Source organism: Eptatretus burgeri, chromosome 8 (assembly GCF_056783735.1).
Source record: "Eptatretus burgeri isolate ZD-2024b chromosome 8, Ebu_testis_v1, whole genome shotgun sequence".
NCBI lineage: Eukaryota > Metazoa > Chordata > Myxini > Myxiniformes > Myxinidae > Eptatretus > Eptatretus burgeri.
In genome coordinates, this window is record NC_140968.1 from 19,388,140 (window position 1) to 19,413,644 (window position 25,505).

The window sequence follows — 25,505 nt, forward strand, 5'->3', positions numbered from 1 at the left end:
GACAACTGGGACCTCCAAACCAAGCTGTTCGGACCTTGTGACTTGTAGCGGCGAGTCCCTAAAATGTCGGCCGTCAGATCACGATAAGTTCAACTCGATGATCTTCAAATAAATCATTTTGGAGTAAAATTTTGTTCTGATGTTCTGTTCTGATGTTGTTCTTTCTTGTTCTGATGAAAAGTAAAGCCCAAAACGTTAACTCTTCTTTTACTCACAGCAAATCAACTTCCATTTTAAAGGTTAGTGGTATTTGTTCAATTTGAAGCAAGTCAAATTTTGAGGTAAGCCTAATGATTGATTAAGGAGTAAATTTATTCAATTTTTTTTAAATCAAAAATTTTAAACACACTTTCGAGAGAGTACATCTAAACTTAATAAACCCTAAATTTTCACATGCACTACATAATTCGGCTGAGCACAAGCGAAGTGAGGTAGAGGTCATTTATTCCTGATATGCGAAAAATTCTGCAAACCATATCTACAAAAAACAGAATTTTTGGAATGTCTGCCACATTTTCTATCATCATGTAGTGTTGTTGAAAAATTATCCAAATGTAGCCGCTCCTCATGTTGAAAGGTTTGTGTCATTCGGTCAAGTGCTTGTGGAGAAAACGAATTTAATAGTGAACAAGTCTGAAGACGACGATGGTTGACGAGCGGTATTTGACGATGTAGATTGCTTCAGAAGTCAAGGATGAGACAATGTGATAATGTATGACCAAGTTATAAAAATGATCAACATGATGTGGTACGAGTGACAGGTTATTAGCTGCAAAATGTCGATAAACCCGGTTTCATTCAACAACTTTAAAAATTTGACCTTTGCATAACCTTTAAAGGTCAGAAAACAATGCTTTGGACATTAAAATAAGGAAACAGGATACATGCTATAGCTTATTGGAATTAGTTCGTCGAAGAAGGTCGAAAACCCAGTTCGATTCCCACAACTTTGAAAAATTGACCTTTGTGAACTTTAAAGGTCAAAGGTCAAGGATTATGACCTTTGGTGCAAAACTTCCTCTGGAACATTCCAGGAACAATATAACGTCATATAGGCTATATGGCATTTCGCACTCCTCGGATTAATTATTCATACTTTGATGAAATCAGCGTAAAAACAAACTTGAAGGGGGCGCCACGGGCAAGGTGTTCGAGATAGAGAAAAATGGTTTCAAGACTTTAGGTGGGGAATGACCTCAAGATTATGCATAAAAAATAATGTCATCCTAGCTCTCAAAGTTTGGGCAGTCGTCTGATTTTTATGTCAAAATTTGAAATTTTCTAAGTTCATGACCTTGTGACCTTGACCTTGTGACCTTGACCTTGGGACGAAAATAAAAAATTGAGCTCCATGGGGCTATGCAGGTGCCATTTGGCTAACCACTACGGAAACCACTGCTCGATTCAACAAACCCCTCGGAGAAGATGGATTTTTATGTCAAAATCGCAATTTTCTAAGTTCGTGACCTTGTGACCTTGACCTTGGGACGAAAATGAAAAATCGAGCTCCGTGGGGCTATGCAGGTGCCATTGGGCTAACCAAATACTGAAACCCCTGTCAGATTCGACAAAACCCCTCGGAGAAGATGCAAATTGAAATCGGCTACCCCCTAAAGACACGTTTTTTGGGCGCGTCTCCGCCCATAATGGGCGCACCACACCCATTTTCAGGAAAACACAACTAGATCATGATATAAACCTCCCACCAAAATTTCATCAGGATCGGATCAAAACTCACGGAGCTATGCTCGGGACAGACAGACAGACAGACAGACAGACAGACAGACACACAACAATAACGAATATAGTGGTCACTCATATTTTTCGTGAAAATATTTTCTCGTGAAACAATTATATTTTTCGTGAAAATATTTTCTCGTGAACCAAAAAGTGAGGGCCTCGGCCGACATTCCACAACATGATCAAGGATGGTTGTTGACGATTACTACTACTACTACTATATCTGTACATGTTTAGCCTGGGTATGGTATGTAAAACAAACAAACAAAAAATCTTTCATCGATCATTTATATGTCGTGATTTTCCCTAGCAAGGAACTCCCCTTTCAGTGAGGATTATTTTAAAGTTAATCACTTAGATGTTGAGAGTTTGCATCATCAGAAGCCATTCTTCGGTGTGTGTGTGTGTGTGTGTGTGTGTGTGTGTGTGTGTGTGTGTGTGTGTGTGTGTGTGTGTGTGTGTGTGTGTGTGTGTGTGTGTGTGTGTGTGTGTGTGTGTGTGTATGTGTGTGTGTGTGTGTGTGTGTATGTTACATCAGTGAATGAGGTATAGCTCTAATGATGAATATTGGGTGCACGTATGACATCACAACTTGTATGTATAGTACCTATAGAAAGTCTCCATCCCCTTTCAAAATTTTCACCTTTTGTTGCCTTTTAGCCTGGAAATAAATTGCATTAAATCAGACTTTTCCCACTTTTATTTACGCATCGTAACCCACAACTTCTGAGTGAAAAACAAATTCTACAAATTTCAGAAAATTAAATAAAAATACAAAATTATAATATCTTGATTGGATAAGTGTCCACCCTTCCCCCCCCTATAATTGCAATTGAAAATTATCTCAGGTGTAATCAATCACCTTCAAAATCACATACAAAGTTAATTGGCCTCCACCTGTGTTAAATTGTCATGATTCTGATTATTTCAGAATAAAATCAGCTGTTCCTGTGGGTTTCCACTGCTGAGTAGTGCATTTCACAGCAAAGACACAACCATGAACACCAAGGAGCTTTCAAAAGACCTCCGGGATATAGTTGTGGAAAGGCACAGATCAGCGGATGGGTATAAAATATTTCAAACACCTTGAATATCCCTTGGAGCAGTCAAGACAATCACTAAGAAATGTAAGGTGTGTGGTAACACCAAGACCCGGCCTAGATCAGGGCATCCCTCCAAACTGGATGATGAAGTTTTTACTGAAATTTAAACAGTTCAAGTCCAGTGAATAACCTGAAATGGTACAAAGCTAAGCGGTAAACTGCCAGAGGTTAAAAAAAAGTTTAGGGTACCAAAAACTGAAAAATAATGTAAATTTCAGAGTTGTTAAAAAAGGCCCTTTTCAGGGAACAGGTAATGGGTTAGCAAATGCAGATGTTCTACAGCAATGGAAGTAAACTAAGTCTTGAAAGTTGATGCAAAACATTCTAACAGGTGTCCCAACTTTTGTTGATTAGTTCCAAACCCTCTATCTGTATAAAGCAGTGTTGGACCAGACTGTGTTGCTCCACCCTCTGAAGCATTATTTGGACAATATTGCACTGCAGGCAGGAGTATATTGCTCTCATAATGGTGAGAAAAATACAATTAACAAAGGAAGACAGACAGACCATTTTAACCCTTAAAAGTGTAGGTCTTTCCTTTGGAGAAATTGCAAAGAAGCCAAGGTATCAGTGAGTACAGTTTCCTGCACCATCAAAAGGCACTTGGAAACTCGAGGAAACTCTGACAGGAAGAGGTCTGGCAGACCCAAAGCCACAACACAATCATAAGACAGGTTTCCGAAAGTCAACAGCTTGCGTGATAGGCGGCTCACAGGACAGCAGCTTTAAGCACAGCTTAACACTGGTCGAAGTAAGGAAGTCTCAGTTTCAACTGTGAAGAGAAGACTTCGAGATGCAGGTTTGACAGGTCGAGTGGCAGAAAGAAAGCCATTGCTGAGATGGCAAAATAAGAAAAAGAGGCTTGCCCGGGCCATGAAGCACCACCAGTGGACTACTGAAAACTGGAAGAAGGTCTTATGGACTGATGAATCAAAATTTGAAATCTTCGGTTCATCACGCAGGGTTTTTTACGCCGTCGAGTAGGTGAAAGGATGATTCCTCAGTGTGTGACACCAACTGTCAAACATGGAGGAGGAAGATCTGGGGCTCTTTTGCTGGATCCAGAGTTGGCGACTTGCACAGAGTGACTGGCACCTTGAACCAAAGGGCAACCACAGCATTTTGCAGCGCCATGCAATACCCTCTGGTCGATGACTAGTTGGTCAGGGGTTCATCCTACAGCAAGATAACAACCCAAAACATACCTCCAGGCTATGTCAGAACTACCTTGGAAGAAAATAATAAGACGGTAGGCTTCAAATCATGGAATGGCCAGCACAGTCTCCAGACTTAAACCCCATCGAGCTGGTTTGGAATGAACTGGACAGAAGGGTGAGAGCAAAGCAACCTACAAGTGCAACACATTTGTGGGAACTTCTGCAACAGTGTTGGGAAGAACTTTCTGAACAATATTTGATTTCCATCGTCAAAAGAATGCCACAGGTATGTTCGGCTGTTATATCTGCAAAAGATGGCGACTTTGATGAGTCAAAAATTTAGATTAAATTTTGTTCAACAAAACGATTGCATGATTTTTTTTTTTATCTGCAATTGCTTATTTGTTCTATGCTTTAATTTCAGAGTACATTGAAACATTAAACTGCTCAAATTTCAGTAAAAACTGATAAAATGGGGGTGTTCTAAAACTTCAGACCGGTGGTGTATATCAGCGAGTCTGACACTGAATCAGACGATTTGTTGTTTGAGAGCTGTCTCGAGGAACGAGTTTTGATTGGCCTCCTTTGTTGACAATGGCGTAAATATTTATCTGTCAGTTTTGAAAATAATTTCTTCGCATTTCCTTGGCTTAGAAATCCGTGGGTGAGACACCAAAACCAACTGCAGTATCTACATGTCATATGAAGTGATTGACGTGATAACTGATAAGAAGTGAAAAAGGCGGCCATCTTGGAAAATGACAGCATTTATGCAAATTGCCCTGACTTTTCAGCTTGTCGTCACATTGTTGTTGTTTTGTTGTTTTTTCTCACTCCATCAAACATTAATTATAGCATTCTGAAGAAATGTTATTATTTTGGCCCCGGTTAGTGGAAAACCAAGGCCTTTATTCGCCTCGTGCTGTCGGACTATTTCGTTGCTGTCTTTCTCACTCTCGCATCAAAATCGATGAACTGCTCACAGAGATAGCCATGGTCGATTGCCATTCTTGGTGTATAATTGCCCTCCATTCCAATTCCTTTGCTTTTACTCTTTAATTAAGGGGTCATGTTTTCCTGGATGACCTCAGTGGTGCACCGTTAAACTTTCAATGGAGAAAAAATCCCACATTTTGCCACTGTGAGTGCACCGTGTTCTGCTTACCATGATCACGCACATTTTTGTTACAAATGATGTGAGCAATGCATCCTGGCAGACAAATGGGGTGTACACACATGACATATGTGCAATATCCAGTCTGCAAGCTGCATTGTAAGGGAAAAGGTTGGAATACTTGGATGCATGCAGAGGCATTTTTATTCAAGGAGAATGGCAGAGCAGGCAATGTGTCTGCCTGTATAGTCCAGTGAAATATTGTCGTATCTTTCGGGGAAGGTGTTCCTTCCTTTTGGTTCATCATTTCGTATGCAGCCTGTGGCTGCTGGTTGCATTATTGCTTAGAGCACAGCTGTGCCGCTGATGCAGTGCCCCCTGTTACCATTAAACTGGTACTCATTTTGCCGACCTTGGAAGGACGACAGGCCGAATCAACACACCTGGTGTTATATAATGGTGCGACAAGGGCTCAAACTCAAGACCCTGAGATCTTAAGCCAGCCACTTTCACCGTTAGGCCAATAGCAGGCTTTTTCTTTTGGTTGACTTGACATTGAAGCAGAATTCTATTATGATAGATGACTTGTGAACATTCCTCTTGGAACTCATACAAATACAGTACACATATCTTGTCAGCCTTCCAAAACTTTTCATTCGATAACACTGGGCTGCATTTGAAATATATATTTGAGAGGTCTAGGTTTTATCAACGGTCCTTATATGTTTTTTGCATGCTGAATTCAGAAATGTATCTAATTTCACTAATTTCACTGTGCGTCATTTTATATATAGTTTGTACAATTTCTGGCAATGTAAGTCTGATTTTGAATTTAAAAAAATGCTAATTAAAAACAAAAATTTTGATTATTTTTTTCCTTTAAATTGAGATTTTAAGCTTGACCTGATTGGGCGAAATGCGATACATTTCTAAATTCAGCATGCAAAAAGCATATAGGAACTGTTGAGAAAACCGAGACCTCTGAAATGACGCAGACCAGTTTAATCAAACACATTGTAGAAAAATGTAATGAAAATTATCCTTTAAACCAATGTTTAGAAATAGTAAAAATGAGATTAAAAAAAAAATGTAAACAAATATGTCAACTAAATCAAACGGTTAATTTGTAAACACCATTTCAAGCCTTGTTCGGAAGAGCTTGAAACATACGTACATATATTCATATACAGAAATACATATATATATATATATATATATATATATATATATATATATATATATATATACATATACTGTATACATATATATATATACATATACTGTATACATATATATATATACATATACTGTATACATATATATTATATATACACATATATACATACATATATACATATTATATATACATGTTGTTGTTCTTCTTTCGGCTGCTCCCGTTAGGGGTCGCCACAGCGGATCATCCGTTATGATCCGCATACTGATTTGGCACAGGTTTTACGCCAGATGCCCTTCTTGACGCAACCCTGGTCGCCTCTTACGACACAGGGATAAAGATTGGGTTTCGCCATGATTCCGGGATGCCCTACACCCTCTCACAGTGCGGCCCAGTGCAGAGCCCCCCCCGTCCTCGAGCGATCCTCCAACCCAAGCCTCCGAGTCGCCAGATTACAGGCTCACGCCACTACGCCCAGTATATACATATATACATATATAAATATATACATTATACATATATATATATATACACACATTATACATATATACAAATATATACATATACATATATATATATATATATATATATATATATATATATATATATATATATACATATATATACACATTATACATATATATATATATATATACACATACACATATACACATACACATATATACACATATATATATATATATATATATATATGTATATATGTATATATACAATAAAACTCTTAAATCGCGGCCGTTGGGGTCCATAAAATAAAAATCCGCGGTTTAGACGATCCGCGGATCCATCAATAATATTAAGAAAACCGCGAATAATATAAATAAAATATAATCTTGTACCAACGGACCGCGGATAGGGAGTACAAGTGAACCAGTCGAAGACAGCCTTGTCCAACGCTGGATCCTGAGCCTTCCTGGCTCTCTTGCGGCTCAGCCCACTCTCCTCGTCGAGGTCCTGCACGAAGGAGTGACGGTTGGCCTCCTCCTTCACCCATCCTCTCAAGGTACTCTCTTGTACCCCAGTTTCCCTGGATATCTTAGCTTTACTCTCCTTTCCAGAAACAATCCTGTCCACTAACAAAAGTTTTTCGGAAAGTTCTGGATGTTCGATAATCCTGGATGCTTCCTCTTTTCCCCCGGCATGTTGACTGATGACGTCACAGCATTGTCGGAGGGAGATGAAGAAGAAGCTAGCTTCGATGTTTGAAAAGGCTGTAGAATGCTGTAGAATGGTCGTAGAATCGCGGATAATCAATGTGTGGTCTGTAGTAAGTAGTCTAAGGTAATGACTGAGATGGATTTGGCCTGAGGTTATATACAGAAGAGGTGAGAGCGAGTTTATGACACCCCGCCACCTCAGATTCGCTCACCACGTGTCAAAAAGGACTCAATTATTGGGTTAAACGGCGGATTAAGGGCTTAACCCGCAGATTATAGCAGGTGTCGGCGGTTAGCGAACATATGTCAATGATTTCACAAGTCATTGTGTGTTTTACACCAACATCCGCGCATTCACACTTGTACAACAGTTCAGACCGCGATTGAGATCAAAGACCCACATTCCACCCAAAAAATACTACTATTTCATGTTAAAATTTTGGGGTCCATGGTGGGCCCGTGGATTAGCCGATTTCGCGGTTAAAAAGGCTGCCAATTAAGAGGGTTTTAATATATATATATATATATATATATATATATATATATATATATATGTATATCTATAAATATGTATATATGTATGTACACACCACACACACACACACACACACACACACACACACACACACACACACACACACACACACACACACACACACACACACACACACACACACACACACACATACACTACTGATCAAAAGTTTTAGAACACCCCCATTTTTCCAGTTTTTACTGAAATTTAAGCAGCTTAATATTTCAATGTACTCTGAAATTAATGCATAGAACAAATAAACAACTGTAAACAACAACAAAACAACAAAAATAAATCATGGAATCGTTTTGTTGAACAAACTTCAATCTAAATTTTTGACTCATCAAAGTAGCCACCTTATGCAGATAAAACAGCCGAACATACTCGAGGCATTCTTTCTACAATGGAAATCAAATATTGTTCGGAAAGTTCTTCCCAACACTGATGCAGAAGTTCCCACAAATGTGCTGCACTGAAGGTTGCTTTGCTCTCACCCTTCTGTCTAGTTCACCCCAAACCAGCTCGATGGGGTTTAAGTCTGGAGATTGTGCTGGTCATTCCGTGATTTGAAGCCTACTGTATTGTTCCTTTGTTGTAAGGTAGTTCTGACATAGCCTGGAGGTATGTTTTGGGTCGTTATCTTGCTGTAGGATGAACCCCTGACCAACTAGGCATAGACCAGAGGGTATTGCATGGCACTGCAAAATGCCGTGGTAGCCCTTTTGGTTCAGGGTGTCAGTCACTCTGTGCAAGTCACCGACTCTGGTTCCAGCAAAAGGGCCCCAGATCATCACCCTTCCTCCTCCATGTTTGAGAGTTTGTGTCACACACTGAGGAACCATCTTTTCGCCTACTCGACGGCGTAAAAAACCCTGCCTGATGAACCGAAGATTTCAAATTTTGATTCATCGGTCCATAAGACCTTCTTCCAGTTTTCAGTAGTCCACTAGCGGTACTCCATGGCCCAGGCAAGCCTCTTTCTCTTATTTTGCCATCTTATCAATGGCTTTCTTACTGACACTCGACCTGTAAAACCTGCAGCTCGAAGTCTTCTCTTCACAGTTGAAACTGAGACTTCCTTACTTCGACCAGTGTTAAGCTGTGCATGAAGCTGCTGTCCTGTGAGCCGCTTATCATGCAAGCTGTTGACTCTCAGAAACTTGTCTTCTGATTGTGTTGTGGCTTTGGGTCTGCCAGACCTCTTCCTGTCAGAGCTTCCTCTAGTTTCCAAGTGCCTTTTGATGGTGTAGGAAACTGTACTCACTGACACCTTGGCTTACTTTGCAATTTCTCTAAAGGAAAGACCTCCACTTTTAAGGGTTATAATGGTCTGTCTGTCTTCCTTTGTTAATTGTCTTTTTCTCACCATTATGATAGCAATATACTACTTCCTGCAGTGCAATATTGTGCAAATAATGCTTCAGAGATTGTCGCAACACAGTCTGTTCCAACACTACTTTTATACAGGCAGAGAGTTTGTTACTAATCAACTAAAGTTGGGACACCTGTAGGAATTGTTTGCATCAAATTTCAAGGCTTAATTTACTTTCATTGCTGCAGAACAGCTGCAGTTGCTAACCCATTACTTGTTCCCTGAAAAGGACCTTTTTTAACACCTCTTAAATTTACATTATTTTCCAGTTTTTGCAAACCTAAACTTTCTTTTTTTAACCTCTGGCAGTTTACCGCTTAGCTTTGTACCATTTCAGGTTATTCACTGGACTTGAACTGCTTAAATTTCAGTAAAAACTGGGGAAAAAGGGGGTGTTCTTAAACTTTTGACCGGTGGAGTATCTCAAAATGTTGTAGACAGATCCAGATGAAATTTTTTGGGTAGTTTGGGTGTGTGACAAGGACAAACTGATTAGAATTTGGTGAAGATCATAATCCGGATCTGGATACGATAATTATTTAATTTTTAAAGTGATTCCTGACCATTGAGATATCGGGCTCAAAAACTATATATTGCATGATATTTCAAAAATGTATTGGGCCTGATATGTTGGCGTGGATCAGGCATTACGGGTCGGAGGTATGTTCTCTTCCGAGTGCCCTTCCAGTTAAGATTGCAATGCACTGCACTGCCATCAAGATTATCTGCAGATTCAACGCAAACACCTCATCCATAGTAATTTCCTTTACACATGGTCTATGCATTATTTTCATGATCCATCTCCTTCCATCCATTTATTCCACCTCTGCATGATATGCAAACTTTGACTTTTTTGTTCACAACCCTTACACATCTACCAAATAATCATGACTCCAAAACAAATCTCCTGTGATGTGCCATTGTCTGCTTACCTTTCACCGGTACGTTTTGAGCATCTATCATTGAAAAGCACTTTTTACTTCCCACCTCAATGCCTGGTTTTTTTAACCTCTGAGATATCTTCGCTCGTAATCCTAATTGCCTTTCCATTCAGGTTGTCACCAAAGTATTATTTTAACTTTATAAAAGACACTCTCTCAGCTTTGAGTTTGCACAGGAAATAAATCGACAAACAACCAATTTAAGACAGATATGGGTCGATGGATATGAAACCAACCAATTTCAAGGAACCGACCCACTTGACCATTTCCAATTTTTTGTGTGTGTATGTTTGTTTCCTGGACACCTTCATGGAAAACTGCAAAGTTTTAGCTCCCAATTCCTCGTATTGTTGGAGTGTCGCTCTTGAGATGAGGGCAGAGTAAGGTGGTGAAAGATGCTCCTATCAGAAAGATCAACAATATTTTCCCCACCTCCCCCTCTTTCTTCCTAACACTCAGGAGCATTCCTTCAAAAGTTTGTTCTTCATATTTTTCTTCCTTTACCTCCGGCCTGAACCAAAACTAGTCACCACCCGGATCTTCCTCATCCACGGCTGTCTATTTATTGTGACAATATAATGGAGTTCCCGTGTTGCCATATCCTTCCACACTCCTTCAATCCACCTCTTCCCCTGTTCACCTATTACATTCAATCTTAAGGAGAGTTGACAACTTGACTGACAATGTTCTCTGTTCACCGGATTATATTAATATACTTCATGAAACTGGGCAACCCCCACCTCACTTTCTCAAAATATAGTCTTCTCTCATCAGGTAATAATATGAGGAGGGACACCACTTGAACACTTCTTCTTTGATTATGTTAAAGAGTTATATGTATAGATGCTTAAAATTTGGCGATTATAATATTGTTACGTCCACAGGTACTGAGACACCATTTTGTTAATCAGGGGGGTTTAATCCCCGTTAGTCCTTGGAAGAGCCGGACCTGGGGCCACTGCTTACAATTAACTTGGTGGTATGGTGGGTTGCTTTAGAACCACGAACGCCACCCAGTTAACCAGGAGTTCCAGTGTCCACCGTCTAATTATGTCGTTTAACTAGAGGTCACGTGGTTACCTGAACGGGGAGTGCGCCCTCAGAAAAGCACCAATCTTATCTTGATTAGATCTTAATTAGGGTGGCCGAGCGTTTTAACCGCTGGTGCGTGCCGACTATTGCAGGTCAAGTCGTGTGGTAATTACCTCCCAGTCTATCTCGGTTCGGACAATGCTGGATCAATGGAAGGAAAGGACAAACACGGACAGGTTGGAACGTCAACAAACAATCTATTAATAAGAAAATAAATAAATAAAAAGAACTTATTTACGTGAGGAAAAATAAATAAATTCCAAATCAATCAAAATGATCGCAAGCAAATAAATAATTCATCGGACAAAATTAATCAAAATGACAGAAAGAGAGACAAAGAGCAGATGCTTATCGGGGATTGACTTACTTAACAACTAAACACAGACAAGGGTACCCAGCAGATCATTGGGGTGGGGGGACGTCCGTCAAATAAAAATGTCCTGAAATGTGTGAGCGTGCCTTGTCCGTCGCTAGCACCCACTCGCCAACAGGCTTGAACGCCAGTCGACATCACACCCAAGAAACAGGTGCGCCAAGGGCTACCGTTTCACTGGAACAATGAAGCAACCAACCGTCTGACTGGCACAGACGAAGCAAACCGTCTGACTGGAACTATGAAAACAGCCGTCTGACTGGAACTGACGAAACCGCCATCTGACTGGCATGGATGAAGCACGCCGTCTGACTGGAACGATTAAAGCAGCCGTCTGACTGGAACTGAAGAAACGCTCTCAAAGCTGTGAGAACTGCACCCAGCTATCGCCAACTGACTGACAAACTGACTCGTTGGCGGCTGACCCGTGCCTCACTCATTGTCGACTGATCCGTGCCTCACTCGTTGTCCACTGACCCGTGCCTCACTCGTTGTCCACTGACCCGTGCCTCACTCGTTGTCCACTGACCCATGCCTCACTCATTGTCGACTGACCCACGGGCGCCGCTCTCACCCTTCTCGCCAAGAACGGACCTCTCCCTCTTTTTATAGGCAGCCTGTCTCGGCGGCACCGACTCCCCCCAAATTCACCCCGCCCCACTTTCACACCATTACCGTGACAACCCGCACGGCCCGGGGGTTATTCCTCGCTTACGAGGCCATGTCTGTGGTGCTGGACGAGCAAGAAAAACAGCCATTTGTTCGTATTATTGAGCACAAACGTGAAGCACTCATAAAACTGTCAACAACAATTATTACTTCACCGTTCAGCCCGACATGAAAAGAAGCCAGTTAGCATCCATAGAGCTGCCGGACGGGGTGTCGAACGTCAATGGAAAAAGGCAGGCGTCGGCGTCCGTGAAAGAAACGCCGTGCATGAATGTGTCTGTTGTCAAGAGAAAAAGCTTCCCATAAGAGAGGGGATATATTCTTTACCCTTCTCAACGCATCACATTTGGAATCCCACTAGACATGGGGATGGGTCTATCCTGGACATGCATTTCGGGAAATAACTGAGGACCTGGATGTTGGTATGTATTCATCGGATCGGATTCTGAAATCCGTAACAATATTAATTATGTATGTATGTGTACATATATATATATATATATATATATATATATATATATATATATATATATATATATATATATATATATATATATATATATATATATATATATATATATATATCTATATTGTTTTACAGATACACTACGTGGCCAAAAGTATGTGGACACCGGGCTGGTGCAACATCTCATTCCGAAATCATGGGCATTAATATGGAGTTGTTCCCCCACTTTGCTGCTATAACAGCCTCTACTCTTCTGGGAAGGCTTTCAACGAGATGTTGGAACATTACTTTGGGGATTTGCTTCCATTCAGCCACAAGAGCATTAGTGAGGTCGGGCACTGATGTTGGGCAATTGGGTCTGGCTCGCAGTCGGCGTTCCAATTTATCCCAAAGGTGTTCGATGGGGTTGAGGTCAGGCCTCTGTGCAGGCCAATCAAGTTCTTCCACACCGATCTCGAAAACCCATTTCTGTATGGACCTCGCTTTGTGCACAGGGGCATTGTCATGCTGAAACAGGAAAGGGCCTTCCCCAAAGAGTTGTGGACAGATCCGGATGAAATTTTGTGGATAGGTTCGGTGTGTCACAAGGACAAACTGATTAGATTTTGGGGAAGATCAGGATCTGACTACGAGGATTTTTTAAGTAATTCTTCACCATTGAGAAATTGGGCCAAAAACGATATATAGCACTGTATCTCAAAAAGCTGTGGACGAATTCGGATGAAACTTGGACGCATTGTGTGTGACAATTAAGAATTGATTCAATTTTAGTGAAGATCTGAATCCGGATCCGGATCAGATAATTTTTTAAATGATTCTTCACCATTGAGAGATAGGGCTAAACTCATATATAGCATGATATCTCAAAAGGTTGTGAACGGATTCGGACGAAACTTGGTGGACAAGCTTGTGATGGTGTGATAAGGGCAAATTGATCACATTTTGGTGAAGATCCGGATCCGAGAACGGTATTCTAGGTTCACCTGCAACTGTACCATAAAATAGCATCTTAGGAATGAATATTGCTGTTTAAGAAAGGCATTCGTACAATGTGGAATGGAAAAGCATCTCGTTTATCAAATAATTTTGGATAAAATTTATTATTTTTAATCTCGATTTGTAATTCTAAGAAAGAAACTGAATTGTGAGTTTGGTTTTCCTTTTTTTAAATTCGAGTTATTTTGAATATATATCATCATGAAGCTGATCAAATACAAACCCATCATTAATTGCTCGTAAAACATCAATGAATCTAAAGATGTTTCCACACCTTCACACAGTTGTAAGTTCATTCCTGCACATGTTCTGGACCCAATCAGACTCGTACATGTGCAGGAACCAAATTTACAAAGAAAGGTGCCGGATCTGAACCCATGGGTTCTGCTGGAGTATCCTGTTAATAAATGTAAAGAAACTTGTTTTGGAGAAATCGAACACTTTCTTTAAGTTTATTGTTTAAAAAAACTACATGAATATTGATTTTCCTTTGCAGTGATCTTTTTTGATTATAAACTTTAATGTACCCTTTATTACCCCCTGCAAATGCTTTATCTACGGCTCTGACAATGCGATTACGAGCTTGTTATGTGGAATGTTTGTGTATAATGTAGGAAAATGATAAGTTGATAAGCATTTCGCCTTATCCTTGTTATTAATGTTGTCGATACTGTCGGTTACAGGTTTGGAATTATCAATGATCCAGAATTTTTTAATACCAGAATAAAACCTTGCCTTTTCATGGTAGTTTTTAAAACATTTATAAACTAGTTCCATCACCCCTGTAATCATACCTGACAATGGTTTCAAACTGCATTCTCAACTTGCGATGATGAACCACCTCATCTTACAAGAGTTTTTGTGCATTTTTGGGGATCCAGTAAATCAATACTAATTTATGGTGTTTATCTGGAATGAACAGTCTTCTCGATTTTGAGTGATTTATATGGTGTTGTATCAAGTCTATTTTATTATCGTTAGTTATTTTGTAGGTCTTTGAGAATCCAGTATGTGAGCCCAATTCTTCCAAAAGTATTTGAATGTAGAATGTTTTGCATATAAATGCAATTTTATGATTTGCTTTGTCAATTGGAACAATAACAGATTGTGTTTGAATCTCTTTTAAAAAAATCACTTCTCTCCAGAGTCTAGATTGTTTAATATTACTTTTGGATTATTGATTCAAACTTTTCTTTTCAAATCAACAATTCTCCTTTTAACATGTTTCTCTACCTCCTCCCACCATAAAAAAAAAAACATTTGTGTGTTTGGTACTTTGTGTTTATCAATTTGTTAACTCATCCTGTCAGTCCCAGCATTGGAAGTTCCATTGCCTTATTCCAGGTAATCCTTATGTTTTCTCGATAATTTGGTTCTTTTGAAAGTAATGCACGTAATTTATTATCTTTCACTATTCTGAGATCACCTGGGTTAACGTGTATATGATGTGGACCTTTAATATGGAATGTTCACAATTAAAATGATGCATGTTATTTAATCCACACACACATGCACACGCACACACACGCACACGCACACGCACACGTGCTTGTATATTTAAATCAATACATATTGTTGGTGCTTCTGCCCGTTAAGACCGACCATGGTCTTAGGACCGACATGTCCACGCCCGTTAAGACCGACCTGGATGGATAGCCAAACGGTTCTACCTTGGAGGCGGACAGCCGAGTTCCTTGAAGATGATGGCATGTAGGGGATGGAGGGTGGCAAGGACCTGTGGCAGATGGAGGCACTTGGGTTTCTACTCCAACCCACAACGAATAGACAGACTCAAGTAATCGTGAATAAATAAGGGTTTTTTGAACATGAATCAAATACTTAAAATGGAAACAAATAAAAGCGTGATGTTATAAAACGTGAGGTAAATTAAAGCCTAAAGTTGAGATGTTTCCACACAAAGGTAAAAAAACAGACAAGGGGAAAGATAAAATAAAAGAAAATCCCTTCCTTTATTCTGGCACTTAGCTGGATGTCCAGAGATTATCTTTGAGGATCTTGGGGATCGAAACGCGTCGTCCTGCTTGGGAAACCACACCCAAAATGGCGCCGAGATGCTCTCTGGCCAGGAAACTTTACCCACTTTACCCATGTGGACCCAACTGTCCCAGGACTCTGTATCCTTTTCTCCTGACAAGGTGGAGAGCTTGCTTTCAAACCTCGAGTCAGATTCTGCAACCGGTCCAGATGGCATCAGCCCACGTGTCCTCAAAGCCTGCTCTTCTGCTCTTGCTCACCCTCTCTCTGTTATATTCACCCTCTCATTTGCCCAAGGTCATCTGCCATCTGCTTGGAAATCTGCTAACATCACTGCCCTACATAAAAAAGGTGCAAAAACAGATCCCTGTAACTACAGACCAATCAGCCTTCTCCCAATCATCAGCAAGGTTATGGAATCCATCATCGCTTCAGACATGAAATCCTTCCTCTTCTCCAATGGCTTGATTTCCAATCATCAATTTGGTTTCAGACAAGGTCACTCTACCCTGGATATGCTGCTTCTGCTCTCCCATCAATGGATGGAGGTCCTCAATGCCAGACAGGAAATCCGAGCCGTATCACTGGACATATCACGTGCTTTTGACACAGTCTGGCACCCTGCACTACTCACCAAACTCTCTTCCCATGGTATTCAAGGCCATCTCCACTCATGGCTCGCAGACTTCCTCTCCTGTCGCAGTCAACGTGTGGCCCTAAATGGAGTTCTTTCATCCCCTCTTCCTGTGCAGGCTGGAGTTCCTCAAGGTAGCGTTCTGGGCCCTGTTCTTTTTCTGGTTTTCATCAATGATCTCTCGGACTCTCTGGAAAATCCTCTATTTCTCTTTGGCGACGACTCCACCCTCTGCCGTACCATCTGTCATCCCTCAGACCGGCAAGCAGCAGCTTCTTCGCTCACTGTAGATCTGGATAAAATCACAAACTGGTCCAACACGTGGAACATGTCTTTCAATCCAGACAAATCTCACACTCTCACTATGTCTCTTAGAAAGGACCGTTTAGTAAACCCCCCCATCCACTTTCTCAACAATCCTCTGGAAGAAGTCTTTTCTTTCAAGCTTCTGGGTCTCACTATCTGCCATGACCTTTCCTGGGAAAGTCACATTTCCAACCTCGCCTCAAAAGCCAGTCGCCAACTGGGAATCCTCCATCGTGCAAAGTCCTTCCTCGGCTCTCTTGAGCTCCTGACCACTTACAAGCTATTGTCCGTAGCCTGATGGAGTACTGCTCTCCCCTCTGGACTGGTGCTCCTGCCTCCCACCTTTCTCGGCTTCACGCTGTCGAAACCAGGGCATTTAAGATCATCGGCATCTCCCGCAATGAAGCTGAGTCTTTGGGCCTCTCACTCAATCACCGCAGGTTGGTCGGTGGTCTTTCTGTCTTCTACAGACTCCTCTCCAGCCTTGCCCCCCCTGCTCTCTCTGCGATTTGTCCCCACCACATTTCCACAGGGCGCTCAAGGTCCGCCAACAACCCCCTTCTGGTAAAACTACCAAAATCACGAATCACTGCTCATCTTCACTCTTTCATTCCTCTTTTTTCCAGCCTTTGGAATAAACTTCCTCACTCTATTCTTTCCCATTCTTCCCTCCAGGCTTTCAAAACAGCTGTTCACCACCACCTCTTATCTTCCCCCATCCAAATCCTCGATCTTTTCTACCCACGATAATCCACCCAAGCCCACTTCCTTCAATTCCCCTGCTTTCCTTCCTGAAAGTCCCTGTAATGTCCATCTTCTCTTCGCCATGTTCCCCGTCCCATCCCCATCCCTCTCCCTTCCACAGTTCACCTAATGTGTCTGTTCCCCACTGTTGTGTCCCTTCCACTCCCGCCCCTCTTGTCTCATGCCTCCTTGCTGTGAGTTGTGTGTTAGCTCTCATATGAGCCTCGACCAAGGTATACAAAAAAAAAAAAAAAACGTATGTGGCAATTCACATGGGTGGTCCTCTTTCGTTAAGGACCTTCATCCAGTTTCTTCTTACGAACGAATGTGCCAACCCTGCTCCTCTCTTACACCCGGCCCACTCTCTCTCTCACAATGACAGCCCACCTTCCTCCTCAAACACACAACAGCATAATGCCGAATTATGGCTGAGAGGTGTGCTCTTCTTCCTGTCTCTGTCTCTGTCTCTGTCATAAACATACAACTTTGCGACTCAGCAGAAGCGTAATGGCTAGCATCTTACTCCAGCACATGGGCAAATTCACACAGCACGAACACGAAAATCGCGCAGCCTTCTTCGGCGTGTTGAGGAGGAGCCAGTGAGTGAGGCCCTTCTGTCTCCACTACATACCCGAGCCAACCAACTCCTCTCCGATCATGTCCCCTCTCTTATGTCACACCGGCCAATCCCAAGCCTCGGGGCATGGTCTGCCAGTTGTTGGTGTTGTTGTTGTTGTTGTTGTTGTTGTTGTTGTTGAAGCATCATTCCTTTTTATAGCCGGGTTTGTAAATACAAAAACGTAGGAAAAGTTCACAGGGGGCAAATCACATACTGGGAGAAATTAGGCTTTCATACCTAATTAACACAGCACCGCCACCCGTGCAATGACACATAACTTCAGCTGACAGTTTTCTCTACTTAAATTACATTGAGATGTCTCCTGCTCGTCCACAGACCATACTACTCTATACAATCATACCTTTGCTATGATATTCCTCCATCTATCCCACAAATATAACAATATACATCTTCTTATATTTAACGCTCATTCTAACCACTGACTGACTGACTGACTGATATGAGAGCTTGGGACCTTCTGGGTGACGTAGAAAGCTGAAATTTCACGTGCCGACGGAAATCGAAGCCAATACACCGGGAAAAAAAAATCACAAAGCCATTTAAGAAAGCGTCTATAAATTAAAAAATAAAGAAAAAAAAAATAATTAAAAAAATAAATGCAGGTGAGCGACCTGAAGCAATGGGGGCAGCCTGGGTACGTCACAAGGAAGAATTTATTCGATTTTGGTGAAGATCCGAATTCAGATCCCGATATGAGAATTTTTAAAGTCATTCTTCACCATTGAGAGATTGGGCTAAAACGATATGTAGTGTATATATATATATATATATATATATATATATATATATATATATATATATATATATATATATATATATATATCCGCACCCCCCCCCTCCACATATCAGGCAATATGGCAGGCAAAGCACTTGGATACTAATTGAGGCAAAAAAATGGCTTTTTCCTCGTTCACAGTACTGTATTGCAATTTTCGAGCAATAAAAAGAATGTGCTTTTAGCTTGCCCTTGAGTAATTTGAGGCTTTCATGATTTTCTTGGAGAATGTCACACTTTTCCTGAGTGCTAGTGTATTTGCCACTGTTCATACAGATGCATGTGTTAACCTGTTTATTAAAGTGCATTGTATGCGAGGAATGAAGAGGCTTGAGTGAATTTATTGAAGTTCATTGCTTGACAAGATGAATAAAATTTATTTTTTAAACGCTAATAAACTCATCGCTATTTGAGGAATACAATATTCTGTGGTGGTGCATAGAAGATGGTGTTGGAGGACACATCTGCGGACATGACTTCATAACCTTTGCGAGAATATTTGTGCAATTACAGTCTTGAATGTATCGTGTATCAAAGTTGGAAATTTGAATTTATTTCACTTTGATTGGCCTGTCTGCAATCTCAGCTCTTGATATTTATCAAAAGTGTGACAAATTGTCCCAGAATGGACTAAGGAAGGATTTATCATCATCATCATCATCATCATCATCATACTAAAATATGCAATTTGATGTCTGTCTGTCTGTCTGAAAGCGATCCATTTGGTCATTACTTATCCAATCTCAACAAAACTTGACAGGAGGACTAAGAGCCACATGATGGAGGTTGTTGGGACATCATCCCCCCCTCCACCCACCCCCCCCCCCAAACACACCTCTGCAAGAGGTTTGTCAGCCTTGGGCCAAATCCATGTTTTAAGGTATATATCTTTGTTAAGATACAGTAGCTCATCATTGCATTTTCCATGGCTGCTTCTAATAACACAAACTGCAATAGCAACATGAATGATAATAGCATCATGTTATTGTTATTGTGAAAAAAATATTAATAGTGATAATATCCCCCATACCCCAGGGGGTTTTCCTTCTGAGACAAACACTGTTATAATGGCATTTCATGGGGTACTCCTTGCGGAAGCAAAAATATTATAAACCACAAGCATGTATGATTACCTTTTCAAACAGTTACTGCTGCTGTTTAACACTGAACTGAAAGGGAGGAAACCCGACATTCTTGAAGCATGTATTATATGCCTATCGCATACCCCACATACTATCGGACCCGAGCCTAAATCTACTGTAATCTATATACCCCAGAGGGGACAATGACATGACCCTTCCTGCAGCTCCCATAGTGAATGGGTGTACTATTTGAGAGAAATTCGGCAACTACATGAACTTAAATCGAATGAATTGCATACGAAGTGTTTTACAAGTCGCAGTGGAATAGAAATCACATCTGTCATGACTGAACCAATGAGTCAGCAATGATATTTGCTGTTTTTTAACCTGCAAAGTAAACTTCATAATCATGTAAGCTTTGCCAAAAACCTTTACTATCCTCTTTCCTTCCTGCTATTGTTTCTTTCCCCAAGGTCTGCTTGGCATGGTGGCACACATGATGTATACAACAGTGTTCCAGGTGACTGCTATCATGGGGCCTGAGGAGTGGCGACCACACAGCTGGGACTATGGCTGGTCTTTTTGGTTGGTCCTTCTTTACATCTTATATTCTACATCCATTTTGATTTCTCATCTCAAACAATTTAACAAGTTGTCATCATTTTATGTTCGTGACAATAAGGTATCGGGCGTGAGCGAGCTGCACTCTTAAGCCAAGGGATGAATTGCACATCTTACATCTCAGAGAATAAAATGGCAAACTTGTCGATTCTGGTGGCAGTCTCTTGAAAGTCGGCCTTTTCGCAACCTGTGATCACAATTTCATTCATCGAATTTTTTTCCCCCCTATCAGGCAAATAAGTTTAAAAGGAGGATGCTGCTTTGTCATCATGTACTGACTACTAGGCTCAAGCAGACCATGAGAGCTGTCAGAACCTCTGTACGCTTGTCAGGTTCACCGTGACACAAGCACAGCATGAATAAATAACATCTTCCTTCACTTAATTGACAATACTAATTACAAACATTTGTCAATGACAATCATTTCCTGCCACGTTACCCATGAGAAAAGTCTGGCTAGAACGCCTGCAGATTGTTACATGGAAAAATAAATATAATACATCTCTCCACAAATATAAAGACTGACAAGAAACCATTATGGAGACCAATCATGATTAGCCATCCTGATGGAGTTGAATTGGTGTGATTCTTACACTTTTTACTTTCTCTTTTATTTCCAACCCCTTACTGTGTGTAGCTTGGCTTGGGGGTCATTCACCTGCTGCATGGCTGCCTCAGTAACAACACTCAACTCTTACACAAAGACAGTTTTGGAATTCCGCTGCCGCCGCCGCCTGCTTGCCTGGGATCCAGAATCTAGGCAGAGCTTGCTTCCATCTGAGTGCCCACCACTGCGCTCCATTTCAGCCTTCATTGATGTGCCTTCGAGGCATAGCCGTCCAGCAAGTGGTACCAGCGCCTCGGCTACTGTGACGAGGGCAGATCCAAGCCGGTCCCCGAGCATGGTTGTTGCCGAAGCGAAGTGTTGAAGTAACAAATATTGTGCCAGCTTGACAATTCAGGCAACTATGTTTTAGGTTCATCTGGGTGATGACCAGACTCTTTGGCCAAAGTATTTTTGGTCTTGGCAGTTAAGCAATGAACAAGCTTGAGAATCTTAGGCCTGGTGGTATTGAATAGTCAAGGAAGAAGAATTGCTGAGCCTGATGGAATCTTTATCCAACAAACTTTGTGAACTAACCCACACCCCGAGGCTCACAATCAGCACGAGAGAACAAAGGAGGTTGAAAATCAATCATACAAATCGGCCTTCACATTCATGCATGTCGTTGGCCATTTACAGTACCACGCCGAAAACGCATACGACTCTTCCGAACAAACTCTCAAGTGTAAAGATGGACTAACATCCATCTAATTGTGAATGTTGTACTGTACAGCCTATAACGACCTAGAAAGCTGTCACAATTACAAGGAAATTCCCTTCTGTTGTACTCATTTTAATTCAGAATATTTTTGCTAAGTGATGTTTCCAACATTTAGATCAGAATTTATGATTACCATCTTGAGGCAGCCAGATAAACACATTCACCTCGTACATTCTCTGTTGTTCTGTCTATATGTTACTCCATCTCTTATGGTCCGCAAACCATACGAGCGAGGTCTTGTGCAAGCAGCGGTTACATCAATGACATTTCTGCTCGTGAAGATCTCCGTTACAATGTTGTTCGAGTTAATTTCAAGGAAATAGCATTCGTATAATGCTTCACTTTGCTGTCAATTTATCTGTGGACGCGTTTACAAACATTAATGAATCTAGTGTGTGGAGCGTAACCCATGCTATGTTTTTAGATAATGATGTACACGTAAATGTAGAAGAAATATTGATCTGCCAGTGGAGTGTGCATTTATGTGGACACCATTTGAGAAATTTTAATTGTTTGGTCCGAAAAATCAGATCTGATATATACATGTAAACATGTCTGCTGTAATTATGCACTTTTAAACCTGTGTTCCTTGTCTCTGCTACTACCTGGCAACATCACAAACTAAAACCATCCAGTTGTAGCACATGATGTCTAAGCACCTGTATAGTTTTTAATAAACGTGTTATTTTTTTGCGAACTCTGTTGTTTTTTAATAAAAAAAGAAAAAAGAAAAAAAGGTTACTCTGACATGTTTAAGATTCCGTCTATAACCATAATTTTAAGATCAATGGAAAAGGGTATCCAGAGGATGTCCATAAAGTCGTTGAGCAACTTTAAACTTTTATAACTTTTGATGTACACGTGAGAGAAACAAACTGTAAATGGCAAGTGAAAGTACAATTCATCAAGTTTTGTGATGTTAATGTTGTCATTGATGTTGTCAAATCCACAATTCACCTGGGTTTCATGGAGAGTTTACATTTTCTGATGAGGAAACTTATACCTTCATGGTGAAGTCAATTTCCACAATGACCGCATTTGGTTCCTGAACGATGATGAGAAAATATTTCACATATGACCTTGTACCTGCAAGATTCAGTTCCCTGCCAAATGTGAGATCGTTATTGAATGATGTCTTCCCAGACAAGTGGATTGACAGATGTGTGGAACTCTGCTGAGCTCTGTTGTGGATGTGGTGTAACTCACTCATTGATTGTCCTTTGCAGTCTAGCCACATGATTGCTCGGGTCCAAACTGATGTGAATGTTCCGAGTTGCAGCAAATTGCTTAGGAAGGTGAACTGTTGATCCAAAAACTAACTCAGCTGCACTGAAACCCAGATCAGCTTTTACCATAGCACGAATGCCCAGAAGCACGACCATTAGATTTTCCATCCAGCCATGTGGGTCTGCTTGTGCTCTGAGTGAGGATTTAAGCTGTCGATGGAAACCATTCGACAAGCCCGTTTTGCAGCAGGGTGGTAAGAAGTAGCTCTGGTACGTTTACTTCCAAGTAACTCAGCATTTTGAAAAGTGTGGACTCAAACTGTCATCCTCTGTCAGTGGTGATAAATAGACGGGGCACCAAACACTGCAACCAATCTGGAAACGAAAGCTTTGGCTACGATCTCTGCCGCAATGTCAGGTATTGGAACAGCTTCCGACCACCTAGTAAAATGGTCAAGGCACATGAGTAGATATGTGTTACCGCCACATGGTGATCAATGTGCACGTGATCAAAACGAGCATCAGGAGATGCAAAGGTCCCTAATGGTGTTACCGTGTGACGATGTATTTTCGCTCGTTGACACTGTAAACAGGTTCTGGACCAGTTTCTCACATCGCGGTTGATGGCACACCAGGTAAAACGTTCAGCCACGAGGTGCTGTGTTGCTCTGAAACCACGGTGAGATAGTTTGTGCAGAGCATCAAATACAGCCCATCTTAACTCAGCAGGAACATATGAATGAATCGAAAAGTGCCAGTGGATAGAGTGCAAACAATAGTGTCTTCAGAGATAAGGAGAGGTACTTCACTGAACTTGAGCAATGTGGAGCTGGTTCTGAGATGCTGAAGTCCCTCGTCCCCCTACTTCGTGTTGGCAAGCCTGTTCAAATTGATGGAGGTTGTTGCGTCGAGGGTGTTGATATTGAGCTGTGAGAGAGCATCAGCTACAGTATTCTCCTTACCGCTCACATGACAAATATCAATGGGCAATTGAGAAACGTAGTCAGGGTGTTGGACCTCTCTTGGTGAATTGCAATCAGGTTTTGCCTGGATCAGGTTTTAAACACAAACTGCCAACCCTCAAGCATGTGATGAGAATTGCCGATTGCAAGGTAAACCACCATCAATTCATAACTAAAGGTGCTGTACCTTGTCTCTGTTGGCTGAAACCTTTTAGAAAAGAAGGATATGGGCTCCCACTTCCCTTCCACATGTTGGTGGAATACTCCACCAAATGCCACATATGATGCATCCACCATGATACATATTGGTGCATCTGACTTGGGATTGACAATCATTGTGGCCTCTGATGGTGAAAACTTCATGGCGGTGAAAGCAGCAGTACATTCGTCAGACCAAACCAGAAGTATTTTTGGCTCCTTCTCATGTCATGTGGGGAGATCAGTTCATGGATGAAGGGTGTCTGCACAGTTTGGGATGAATCTCCTGTAGAAATTCACCAGGCCAAGAAACTCCCATAGCTTGCGCACTGATGTTTGCTGCAAGTCATCCCGGATCATCTTGACCTTGTCAGCTAGTTGATAGATGCTATGCTCATCGATCAAGTGCCCTAACAACTGTAATGAGGTCACACCAAACTGACATTTGGCAGGATTTATGACGACGCCACACTGCGATAAGTGAGTGAATACAAGCCGCAAATGCTGTTCATGCTCCTTGATCGTCTCGCTGGCTATGAGCAGATCATCATTGTTGGCATAAACGAAAGGCAAACCCCGGATGATCTCATCGATGAAGTGCTGAAAAGTTTGTGCCGTGTTGCGTAACCCAAAGGGCATGCGCAGAAACTCGAAAAGGCCAAAAGGAGTGGTAATGGCCGTCTTGCGTACATCAGTCGGCTCAACTGGAATTTCATGATACAGTCTCACTCAGTCGAGCTTGAAGAAAACTTGCTTTCCCTGGAGGTCAAGTCAGGTCAGGTATGGGAGCATGTGCCAGAACAGCACGTCGCTGCGTCCACTTTCCGCCGGTACTCCAGGGGCCTCCGTCTGGCCATCCCCCAGGCAGATGCCAGGCCCATCCCCATCTCCTTGAGATGATGGACAACCTGTTGCAACCATGAGGCACGTGGTCGACCCACTGGCCTCCTCCACTCATGAGACTCCCCCGCTGAGAGAATCTGGTGAGCAGGATCAGAGTCAGGAAAACGAGCCACATGTCCATACAGCCGCAACTGACGCTCACGGACTATGCAGGTAACAAATCTCATCCGAGTCTCTCTCAGCAACC

General features: G+C 41.5%; 2 protein-coding genes and 1 long non-coding RNA gene across 5 annotated transcripts in view; 2 read left to right on the top strand and 1 right to left on the bottom strand.

Annotated features, from left to right (window-relative positions):
* LOC147021249 (germ cell-specific gene 1-like protein) overlaps positions 1 to 22,726 on the top strand; it is a 107,718-nt gene extending 84,992 nt beyond the window's left edge. For both annotated transcript variants that reach the window (XM_085891035.1, XM_085891036.1), the window contains 2 exons: positions 20,557 to 20,668; positions 21,342 to 22,726. In XM_085891035.1, coding sequence (XP_085747161.1) covers positions 20,557 to 20,668; positions 21,342 to 21,633 — 404 coding nt within the window. In that variant the 3' untranslated portion in view covers positions 21,634 to 22,726. The remainder of the gene's footprint in view (positions 1 to 20,556; positions 20,669 to 21,341) is intronic.
* The window catches only part of LOC147021247 (general transcription factor II-I repeat domain-containing protein 2-like), a 187,511-nt gene that overhangs the window by 154,172 nt on the left and 7,834 nt on the right, over positions 1 to 25,505 (top strand). The gene's annotated exons all lie outside the window — the stretch shown is intronic.
* LOC147021248 (uncharacterized) overlaps positions 1 to 25,505 on the bottom strand; it is a 228,381-nt gene that overhangs the window by 123,127 nt on the left and 79,749 nt on the right. The gene's annotated exons all lie outside the window — the stretch shown is intronic.